General features: G+C 30.8%; 1 protein-coding gene across 1 annotated transcript; it reads right to left on the reverse strand.

Moving 5' to 3' along the window:
- Window positions 1-8709: 8709 nt before the first annotated feature.
- Window positions 8710-9492, reverse strand: LOC131049471 (uncharacterized). The gene is made up of 2 exons (XM_057983527.2): window positions 9001-9492; window positions 8710-8856 (listed from the first exon to the last, which is right to left on the reverse strand). Exons 1-2 carry the CDS (start codon window positions 9490-9492, stop codon window positions 8710-8712), a joined length of 639 nt encoding a protein of 212 aa, XP_057839510.2.
- Window positions 9493-12650: the final 3158 nt, after the last annotated feature.

Below are 12650 nucleotides of genomic sequence, written 5' to 3' on the forward strand. Positions count from 1 at the left end.
TGTCAATTTAGCGATAAATAAAATCTTATTTTAAATCAAAATAATCCTTAATCATAAAGCTAATTAAAATCTAATGATAAACCAAAATTAACCTTGATCATAAACTAAATTGAACCATAACCCTAACCTTAAATGAAAATGAATGCTAGCCCTACCTCTAAAGCAATGTAATTGTAACCCTTAAACAAATTAAAAATCCTAAAAATAACATTAGACCAAGTTAAACCCTAATTATTATAATAAATTAAATTTAATCCTAACTCCAAACCAAATTTGAACCATAAACATTAACCTATTTTTTTATTATAAAGATTTATTTTTAAATTTTTATTCTAAAGATTTATTTTGGCTTTTCTTTAATATTTATTTATTAGAAGGTAGGCTGGCACTTTGAAATGAGTTTAGATTTCACTTTCAATTTGAATAAAACATTTAACAAATAATAATAGAATCTAATTAGAAAATTCTCCATTGGCATTTTTCTTTTTTATTGACCCGGATTTTGAATAAAAAAATTAGCAATTGTGATTAGAAAGTTCTTTATCTTATATATATTTTAAAGATTTATTTTTATTTTCTTTAAGAAGGTAGGTTAGTACTTTGAAATAGTTCACATTCCACCTTTAATTCAAATAAAACAATTTAAAAAAGTAATAGTAGTTCTTGAAGCACCTTAACTAAAAAATGATAAAATGTGATTTTACAATCATCAAAATAAATATCCAATGTCATAGTGTCATCATAATATTTAAATATTGTTTCTATTATTTTGAACAATAATATGATTATATTTGATTGAAAATATTCAAATATATTTTCTTATTATTTTTAAAAATAATATTATAAATTAAATATTCAACAATTAAACTCTAATTAAATCTTGACCATAAACCAAGTTGAATCCAGACCTTAAATCGATTTGAACAATATACATAAACCTAATTGAACAGTAAACCAAATTAAATCCTAACCCTATACCTAATTGTACCCTAATCTTAACACTATACCAAATTAAACCCTAATCATAAACAAAATTTAACCCTAACCCTAACACAAAAATAAATTGAATAAACCTTATAGAAAATTCAAATCGATCTGTAACCCTAAACAAAATTGAACACTAACCCTAAAATTGAGCCAAACACTAAACCAAATTGAACCCAAAGTTTTATTAAATTAGGCTTAATATTCAATCCTAGCCCTAAGCCTAATTCTATATCTAATCCCCACTCTAATACTAAATAAAATTGAATTCTTACCATAAATTTATTTGAACACTAAGCCTAACAGTGAACTAAAATCCTAATTAAATCATACCGCTAAACCAAATTGAACACTAAACCAAATTCAATCCTAACCCTTAAATAAATTATAAACCCTAACCAAATTCAATCCTAACCCACACTAGCACTAAAACAAATTTAACCCTAACTATACTAACCCTAATTATATTGTAATCTTAATGGTAACCCTAAGTCGAAGACTATTTGAAGCATAATCTTGATCCTAATTGTAACTAAATCATAGCCCCATTTAAACCCTAATCCAATTTCAACCCTAATTATTAAACTCTAAATCAAATTCAACCCTAACCATAACTCTAATAAAAAAATAACTAAATTCTAATCCTACCACTAATCCTAATTGTACCATAAGCCTATTTGAACTCTAATGATGTTTTTAATGCAAATTAAATCTCACCATTAATTCAACACTCACCCTAACCCTTTCAATAACCCTTATCAAAAAGTATCAGTAACCCAAAAACTAATTAAATACTCACTATATTTAAACTCTATTCCTAACCTTGAATGAAACCTAATAGTAACCATGGTAAAATTAGGAATATACTTCAATAATGGCTACATTTCAATTTGAGTTTTCCTTTAATAAGAGTTAAGTTCAAATTTATATATATATTAATGTAATTTTATAAATTTTAAACACTAAACTAAATTTAACCCTAACCCTAATTACACCAAGTCAAACCCTAGACCTAACTCTAATCAAATCAAACCTTGCTACTAAACTAAATGAAAGAATAACATTAACACCATATTGAACCCTAACTTGAAACAAAATTAAACACTAAACTACAAATCAAATCCAAACTCTTAAGCTAACTATATACTTAATTGACCCCTAACCCTAAACCATTATAGCCTAACTTTAAAACAAAATTGAACTTGAAACCTAAATCTATTTAAACAATAAACGAAATCAAACCCTAAACCTAACACTGACGAATCAAACCCAATCACTACACCAAATCAAAGAGTAATATTAACACCATAAACCCTAACTTGAAGCAAAATTAAACACTAAATTAAATTGAACCCTAGCCCTATCTAAACCAAATCATACCCTAACCCTAAATTAACTCAACTACTAACTCTTACAAGAAACCTAATAAAAATTAACTTAACAAAATTAAACTAACCCAAAGCAAACCCTAACCCTAAATTAAATCAATACACTAACTCTTACAATAAACCTAATCAAATTGTAACTCTAAACCAATTAAAACCCTAACCATGATTGTAAACCAAAATGAACCCTAATCCTTATTGAAATAAGGCTACTATTTTAATCTCAATCCTAAGTATATTATTAAATCTAGAATAAAAATTATACAATAATATATATTTTGAAATTAATTTATGTCATGTCTTCTAATTCAAGCTACCATTGCTACTAGCTTATATATATTTAATAACATATAAAGAATAAGAGCTTCTAGAAGGATACCTTTTGGCTTATTCTATATATATTATTAAATGTATATAAGCTAGTTATTTAAAAATGCAACATTGCCTATAGTTCTAGGAAGGAACTAATAATAAAACAAAAGATAACAACAAACCTAAAGAAAAAGAATAACAAATCCAAAAAGACTCCCATGAATTGTGGAAATTACTTACTTTAATTATAAATCTACATAAAAATACAATAAAATGATATATTATATACATTTATCTAAGATATGCTAGAGATATGAACTTCAAGAGGTTAATCTCATCTTTGTGATAAATCTAATATGACAATGAAACTAATAATTTTTTTATATCTTTTATATAAATTTATTTAAAATATATATACCACTCATATTTTGATTTGATAATTTATGTCACGGTATAGACCTTAGAAGTATACCCCCTCTCTATATATAATTGGGTCCAACAAATATTTTAAAATAAAATTTAAAAATATTAGTTAAATATAATTTAGTTATGTTTAATTGATACCATCTATATATAATAATGATTTGGTCTAACAAATTATTTAAAATAAAATTGAATAATATTGATTAATGGTTGTTTTATTATATTTAAATAAAATTAAGAATAAAATACTATTTCTCTTCCCTATTCTATATAATCATTGGTCCAATAATTTGGAGAAACATAAGTTTATAAGAAAACTATTTAAGCAGCTCTTTAAAAAATATTTATAAATTTTCTATAAAATAAAATAAGTAATAAAAAATTTCTTACCTACCCTACATTACTCATGGATAACTTATTTGTCCTAGGACATAATTTTAGTGTAAAATTATAGAAATAACCCTTTCAAAATCAAAATTTCCTCATTCTTCTTTTAAAAAATTTAAAAAGATAATAATATTTCATTATCTACCCTACATAACTGGTGGATCATTTCTTTTTCAAAAGGCATAAGCTTAGTGAAAAATATAGAAACATCTCCTTGAAAAAGCTTAACTATCCTTTGTAACTAGTGGATCAAGTGATAGGCATCTCTTTGAAAATTGAAACTATTGATTCATCTTAAATAAATAATGTTTTCTTACCTCTCTTCTTAACTATTGGGTCACTTATTTGATACTAGGCATATATCTAGGAAAATTGTAGCAACAACTCCTTGAAAATTATAACTACCCTATGTAACCATTAGATCACTAGATAGGAAATTCTTTCTCATCTAAATAAATAAACAATGTTTTTCTTACCTACCCTATGTAACTATTGCATCACTTATTTGCCATGAGGCATAAGTTTAGTGGAAAATTATAGAAAGAACTCCTTGAAAATATTAACTACCCTATGTAACCATTGGATCACCAAGATAAGTAACTCATAGAAAATTGGAATTATTGATTCACAATAAAAATAAAATAAAATTTCTCTTACCTACCCCTCTTAACTATTGGGATGCTTATTTCAAACCATTTATTTTCTCTACGTACCCCTCTTAACTATTGGAATGCTTATTTCAAACTATTTATTTTCTCTACCTACCCACTATCAATTTGACAAAATTTCTAGTTAGTCATTCAACTATTTATTTTGCTTCATTGATCAACCTTCACCAATATGTCTTCCTCTTTCTCATGGTCTTCACTTGTTTGAATGGCTTTGAAGGTGCTGACTTGTAGGTTAGGACCAGAGAGTGTGTTCATAAATTTTATGTTGTAGGGCTAAGAGTAAGACAATGACAATTTTTCAGTAGATGGAGGAAAGTATGAGTAAGCCTTTTACTCGGGTATTGATTTTTTTACGCTTTTTCCCATTACAATTATATTCTTTTTTTTTTTTCTATATTTATGTGCTTGTTCCTAAGTGTAGTGGAGAACATAAATACAAGTATGGAGAACATAAATAGCAAAAATGTGTCCACATGATAGAAACCAACATAAATAAATATTATATTTCTTTTATTTTTAATACAATTTTATATTTTTTACATTTTTTTTTTTTTTATAAAAATCATTTTATTGTAAAACTCATTATTTTCTTTACATCTTGATAAAAGAAGTTTATCATCATATTATTGTGATCCAAAATGTGAAGGTTTTCTCTCCATGTTTTCTTTGCACCAATGAGCTCTTCTACGTCATGCCTTTGCACCATCTTTTCTTTATGCATCTTTGTAATTCAACTTGACATTCTCCAAGTATTAATTGAATTCAAGTGCATGTCAGTAATAATTTTTGTAATGTGTTTCATGCAGGACATTCTTCCTTTGATTGTTTCACAGCTTATAAATGACTCGCAAGGTCCAACTTCCAACTGGGCAACAATGGAAGGTGAAGTTAGTAAGTATAAACAATAAACTAGAATTTTGGACATGGTTGGCAAGAATTTGTGAGTTATATAGCCAAGTTTTACTAGACATTCATATATATGGAAGATTTGGGGGTGAGAAAATTTTCAGTGCTGATAATTTTGAAAAAGCAGATATTCTTTAGAATAAGAGATTCCTTTCTAACAAAATATATAGTTTAAATCAATCAGTGGACAATAAATTGTCAATTGATTTAATTTCTCATGAGGAAGATAACAAATAAAAGAACAAGGAGGAAATCCTATTTTTTGATAGAGCAAAAGTTTTGTTAAAAAATTAAAAAATATAGAGTTCTCTAAATTTGTAAGTTTCATAACTAGCTTTCAGAGTTGCATTTGAACTGTATTTTTTCAGAATAATACAATTCCATAAGCTAGCTAGTTATGAAAAAGACAAATTTAAAAAGTTCTATATATTTTTCTTATCAAGAAATGAAAATAGACAAATTTAAAAAGTTCTATATATTTTTCTTATCAAGAAATGAATATTTTCATTTGGTTTTTCTATTTTCAGACTCACCGTTATCTTCTTCATCAGAAACTAAATCAATTAGCAATTTCTTGCCTAATGGTTGGTTGATTTAAACTATGCATTTTGTTAGAAGGGAATCTCTGATTTGAAACACAGTCTTGTTTTTTTAAATTTTGAGCACTGAAATTTTTGGCACACCCAGACTTTAAATTTTAGAAGGGAACCTCTAAGTAAAGACAAAAGAAAATCTCACACTTGCAGGCTGCAATAATCGAATCTCCGACAAAGGAGTTGAGTTGTGGGCCAGTTTCCGAACCCAGAGTGGCTGCTGAACAGTTTGATTATAAAAGCACTATAAAAATTATTATATTAACTCATATTTGTGGCAGCACACTAGAGATCTCTTTCCTCCAAGGGAATTACAGCCTGGCTCAACAAATGGGATGTTATTTCTGATCTAACACTTGAGTATATATACAATGCTAATGTCGCTGGTATCTATATGTTGCTGTTTCAGGTGTGTAGTTATATTGTTGTTGATTCTGATGTAGACGATTTGCGCTTGCAACAATGATGTTGTCTCTGATATTTTCTTTTGATCTATCAAACGAACAGATCCAATAAAGGATAAATAAAAGATCAACGTTTTTCTAATCATCCTTGATGAAGTGTGATCGATGTCCCACTTATACCTTGCAAATCAAAGGGTCACATCTTTTGAATGTGTAAGAGACATGTCTTTACCTAACCGTGTGTATTTCCACAGATCGCATCTCTTCAATATACTAATTATTATTGTTATCCCTTAATCGATGTCACCCCGATTAGTGCTTCTTCTTTTAATTATTATTATATCTTCATTGTTGTTCTTCTATCTCAGCCACATCATTTATAACGTCTCATTGAATCGATCAAATACTTATCGTGTGTATGGTCTTGCTGCTGTAGATGCTCATAGATGTAGGTGATTGAATTAGTGGATTGTCTGTATGGGGATAATTTAGATTTTTGCAATCTAGTTAAATTGAATTTGTAAATTTAATGATATAAGCAAATCTAGGAGAATTGTTTGAGCTACTATTTATTACTAAAAATTTTTATTCAATCACGGTGGTTTAGTTATTATTGATTATGAATGCAAATGTTGATACTATCATGTTTACATATTTGTTAAGTAAAGATATTTATAATAAATCTACCAAAGAATAATTAACTGAATTTAATATATAATAAATATATTACATGATAAACAACAACTAAATATCAATATAAACATAAATTAAAAAAACATGAATAAATAAATAGAAGCATATAAATAAATAATTAAATTTATAATGTATGGAGAAGGAGTGCAAAATATAAATAATAGTTATTAAATGTTCCAACTATCCCATGAGGGGAGGAAGGAAATAAAACAAGCAAATGTATTGAAGGAAATAAATACATCAATAGGAAGTACATGGCAGCAAAATAATTTATTGGAGAAGCTAGGCACCAAAAATGTAGGATACCAGAGTTAATGAGCATGGTCAAAGGCATGGAAGAGATGAATGTAGGACAAAGAGGAGAGCTCTATCATTAAAATGTTATTGCATCCATGTCTATAAAGGGTTGTATTGTCAAAAAAAAAAAAAAAAGACACCATGATGCTAGGCATGCTTAAAAACCCTACGAACCATCATAAATTAGATTATCAATACATTCATTTTGAGCTAGGAAAGACAAAAAAAATGTGAGGGATTGCAGCCAAAGGCGGAGAACAAGGAAGAAATTTGTAGGTTCAGGCATTGGAAAAACCCTAGGACTCCATTAATCTTAGCTCATTTATTTTAATTGAAATTATAATTTCTATTATGGTCCAATGAATAGATTTTAAATATAAGTAATTAAATATTTTACTGTGAATATTGTTTGTTTATTCGGCTTAGAAAAAATTTTAAATTGCCCTCTCCTGTTGATTTGCAACACCCTAGTTATAATATTAATATTTCCATATGCAAGTTAATCCTGAATCCTTCATTTTGTCTAATGATTCCCTCTATTTATCATGTCTATAAATTTCACACATTTTCCATAATGAATGATAGATTTAAAGAAATCCATCATAAATTCTAACACCTCATAGATTTCACTGCAGTCATGAATTATGATGGGTACATTAAACAAATCAATTACTACATATACTAAATATCATACTAGTTGTGAGGACATTTAGAGGTTTTAAATCTAAGAGTTGGATCATGTTAAAATTCAAGAATATAATTACTTTTGTAGAGCAACAATATATCTCCATAGATGTTAATATCGAACCTTTCTAATAAGATAGCTGAAATAAAAATAGTTCAAACAACTCAGTCTTTTCAAAATCATTTGTGTAATGTATCACTTTCTAAATCTCATGTGTTGGAGTATTGCATATTTAGTTGCATAGATTGGAATCTACTTATTTGAACTCTTGAAATTAAGTAATGAAGTGGAATGACGAAATTAAGTGCATTCACTCAAAAGTAAAATCAAGGCTGCCTTGTATAAGATGGCACTAAAAATGCATATATACTTTATGATAGGAAAAGCTCAAAAAATACACTCATAGTAACAAAAAAATTCTTGCCAATATTGCTAGATCCTTAGTGAAGAATCTGAGTACACAACTACACTAATTATTTTAATGAAAACTATATTTTATTATGGTGGGAGCAATGAACTGCTAAATCAGTGTTGGCTAGATAAAATGATATATTCGATTACGAAATGGATAATCCACTGCATATGTGAAATTGCTAAGGGATTATTACACTAATATGGCTACTTGATTTTGGCAAACATGGGACGCAGAATAAAGAGAAACAAGAAAACTACGAGAAAACCAAACCAACTATTTGATAATTAATGTCACAATATAGACCTTAGAAGTGTTAGATATAAACAAGCAGAGAAAAGATAATTGAATAAAACCAAAAACAGACATAAGCACATAACAATACATAACATGATAGTTTAATGTGGTTCACCAATAAATGACTACATCCACCAAAACAGGGAGATCTTATCTATTAACCAATATCCAGTACATGGCTATACACATCTATTTATACATTAAGTTAAACATGGAACGAAGAGTCTAGGGAAGGCAATCAGTCATGTGACCGTTGGGCTTCATATACCCAACAATCTCCCCCATGAAATCCAACCGGCATAGCCATGCACAACAACATCCCTGCTCTTCATTTCAATCCTTACAGAACCAGGCCCATTGAAGATTTGAGATTCACCAAAATCTGTTCCAAAACACTTTGAATTAATCTTCGCCACGTGAAGTCAGAATTAATAAAACTAAATAACATGACAGTATATTTAACTCTTGTAGCTGATATATCGATACTTTCACCATTCTTGCCTTAATCATTCTCAAAGTAAATATTAAAAAAAATACTCACTATTATTTACGATATTTCTGCCCATGTCGACCATTCCAAATACAACATCAACGATCAATGTATTCCTTAAAAACAAATTTGGTTCAGGAGTTCTGTTAAAAACATCGTGAGCTTTCTGTACATTCAAACCACCTGGTCCAATGATAGACTCTAAAAGTAAATACACATCAATAACCGGTTGCTCCAGACCAGTTATCATACCGACATCTTTTGTTGCCTGTCCCTGAGAATCATTGAAATATGCAGGGACTGCAGAGACATCATTCTTAATTGTTGACCGTAAATAAGCCTTCGCAATTTCCTTCATCTTCAACGATGAAATCCCTTCTGCAGAAAATGGATTTTCCTCACCCTTGTAGCTCACGCTAATCATTGACTTGTCCACTCGATTGGCAATTAACCTGTCTTCATTAACTACAACACGGCCTGCTGTAGTTTTGGGATCTACGTCAGTAAAGCTTCCCATGGAGGATCGATCCTTGGACCTCTCCAAACACACCATTGAACCCCCTCCGCTCTCACCCTACAACCTCTCCAACCTCAATCGCAGAGACCCAATTGAGTCGTCCGACCACTGCAACTCCCTCTGCAACTGTGTATCCATAAGCTGCCGCAAATCCTTCAACCACGACGTCCTTTCCAGATTCCCAACTCTCATGGGAGAGCCACACAAGTCATCGATCTTCTACTTGTGTTATTCGTTCTTCTCTTCCTGCGGTATCAGGTACACGTAATCTTTGATTCTTTCAAGATTTAAAAGCCCCAGCTTGCATTTTGTGAGCGGGATTTTTGAAGTCGAATATCCATCACCAATGCTATTCTCCGAGAAAACCTTTGCAGCATCACCATTTGTAGTACATTGTTATTATTGATGTCAATGACTGCGTACTTATTAACATTACTTTGGTTTTCAATTGCTGATAGAGTGGGCTCGTAAAAAACATCTTCTCCAACAACAATTACTCCATCATTCCCAAAATTCTCAGTGACTTCTGAATGCAAGATTCATCCTGATAAACATTCAAAAAATGCACGCCACTAAAGGAATCAGGTGCTTCAAATCCCTGCGATTCCGCCTCATCTGCTTTTCCAAGATCGGTCATGACAATGGCAAGATGGGGGTAATGAGTTTGCCTTTTAGGACATACATAAATTGCCTATGCTTTGACTCACCATATAGACCATATAGTTCATCTTTTACTTCTCCAAACTCTGAAGTTGTATTTGCCTCTTCAGTTTCCACGAATGAAACAAACCGATTTTGTGCCTCCTCGTCTTCTAAATTATCTTGGTCCTCCCGCTTCATGAGCTCCTTCGAAATTCCCTAAGCTTCCTTATCAGCTCTTGTCGTTGTAGTTGAATCTATCTTATCAGTGATAATTATAGCAGCAACATTTTTGTTTGCTAGACAAAAAACATCGCAAACCATCCTCAGGTCCCTCTCCGCTCGGGTCTATTTCCAACTCTGCCATATCTTTGGCAATCTTGGCATGAACCATGAGTAGAGAACCCTGCACAAGTGATGGCCTTTCAACGTGTTAGTCCACACTTGCATTTTGTCTATTTCACGTCTTTTAAATTTTTCCTCCTTCGCATTTTTGTTGAACTGAACCTCTCGCTTGAACCGTTCTAGAGTTCAAGGTTCAAGTTCAAGTGTGGTATGTAGTATAGCAGTTGTGTTTTAATTAAGGCATTAAACGGTCTTGGTAGTCATAGTTCATTGAACTTGAACCGTGAACCTTTAGAGTGGTTCAAGGTTCAAGGTTCAACATGTTAAAGCAAGTCTTGTGTAAGTCATTTTTTATTGTGAGTAAGCTTTGGCATGTTCGTGTGTTTTGCACTAATGCTATTTTGAACTTGAACCTTTGAACCTCTTTTTGGAAAGGCTCAATGGTTCAAAGTTCGAGAATTGATGACTTTGGAGATAAAGTGAACAAGTGTCGGCATATAGGAAATAGTCTAGATATAAAAGATGAACCTCGAGAAAATGAATTGTGACGAAAATCCATACTTGGGAATAATCATTCCAGGCAATCATTTCAAGTAAAGGATATGGAGGAGAAAAGACTTGCTATTAATAAACTATAAGAAATTAATCTTTTCGGCATGATTTGGCATGGATGAATATGCAGTTTTCAAATCATGATGAATCGTGTGACCGATATTTTAGGCTAGTCTCTAAGATCTATTTTATTTTAAATAAGTTACTTGCCTTTATTATTTGCCCAATTTGGTAAGTAGAAGATAAGCGCAAGCGGTATTTCTTGTTCTCGGCTCTGTGAATTCTCAATTTTGCATGAAAGGTGAGCACAAGTTCTTCCTCTTTTCTCATTTGTTTTCATAAATTGTACGTGTTATTTTATACTTTCATCGGTTCAGTCAATTCTTCCTACTGTGTATTTTTTTATTGTAAATAAAAAATGAGACCGAAAATACCTCAAATAGACCAAAAGTCTTGGTTAGTTAGTTCCTTGCCTGACATAGGAGATAATTTTCTATCATCAGTAAACTTAGAGGAATTCCATGAAAGAGTGCAAAATTATGCTAGTTCCCCTTTGATGTAAAAAATTTCAGCTAGTGGGTTGGTAGAAGCTACAACATTTGCTATGGTTGTGTCATGTCCAGAACTAGTTTTGGAATGTATGAGCAGATATGATCCTGTAGAGAGGTGTATAAGAAACGCGGACAGTAAATCTTGCAATTAGTCGGGCATTCGTTTCCGCCATAATGAAAATACCAGATAAGGAGCAATATGGGGACTGGATGGTATGCAAGTCGCAAGGACTTTTCTTTGAGAAGAAGTCATGTTATAGGAGTGTCATTGCAAGAAATTGGTTATTTAAAATTTCAAAAGGGGGGTCCAAGATTGCCAAGCCCATTAACCCAAGAGCATCTGATTCAAGAAGTAAGGGACATAGTCATTTTATTACATAGAATGCAGGAAAATCATATAGCCTTTTATTGGGAAGATTGGATGTATTTCTTTATCCACGTCATCTTTGGTGAAAGGAAATACATAGATTGGGTAGAGTTAATTGCAGAAAGAATGAATGAGGGTTTAAGTTGTTTTGGGAACAAAAATTTCCATATGTCTTCTTACCTTATATACTATTTAGCCTGCACCCATCAGTGGGTAGGTCTGTACCATGAAACCTGGCAGAATGATATGAGAATATATGAATATCACTCGCATTTGTAGCAATACAGGGTCACTGACAATTTTTACAAGGTTCATAATATTTTTCTTGGTAGCTTGGTATTTGACTGGAAAGGAGATGTTCATAAGAGATTAACTGAGGAAGCTATGCAATTTATAAATATATATGGTAGCTTTTATATTCAGTTCTCCCAGTTCACTTATTTGAGGGTTGGGGGTTTTGAAGGAGAACCCTACAAATTTCCAAAATATGTCTTTGACAAGTAAGTGTTAATTGAAGTTTGTAGGCAACTCACTCATATAGATCTAAGAAATATGGGGAGGAACACCAAACAAGGGTTTCCTTTACCATTGAACTAACACATTACATTTGTAACATTGTCTCAGATGCTTTGAATTTGGAGTTAGAATTCAAAAGGTTAAATATCAGTTGTATTTTCCCTACATTGAGTTTGATACTAAAGGATTTGCAATGACTCACTTTACATTTAGGGAGAATTTTT

Source organism: Cryptomeria japonica, chromosome 11 (assembly GCF_030272615.1).
Source record: "Cryptomeria japonica chromosome 11, Sugi_1.0, whole genome shotgun sequence".
Lineage (NCBI taxonomy): Eukaryota > Viridiplantae > Streptophyta > Pinopsida > Cupressales > Cupressaceae > Cryptomeria > Cryptomeria japonica.

Coding starts and splice junctions, on each gene's coding strand:
- LOC131049471 (XM_057983527.2), bottom strand. CDS start 9,492: ATGGTGTGTTTGGAGAGGTCCAAGGATCGATCCTCCATGGGAAGCTTT. Junction 8,857..9,000: donor TCGACATGGGCAGAAATATC/GTAAATAATAGT, acceptor CACGTGGCGAAG/ATTAATTCAAAGTGTTTTGG.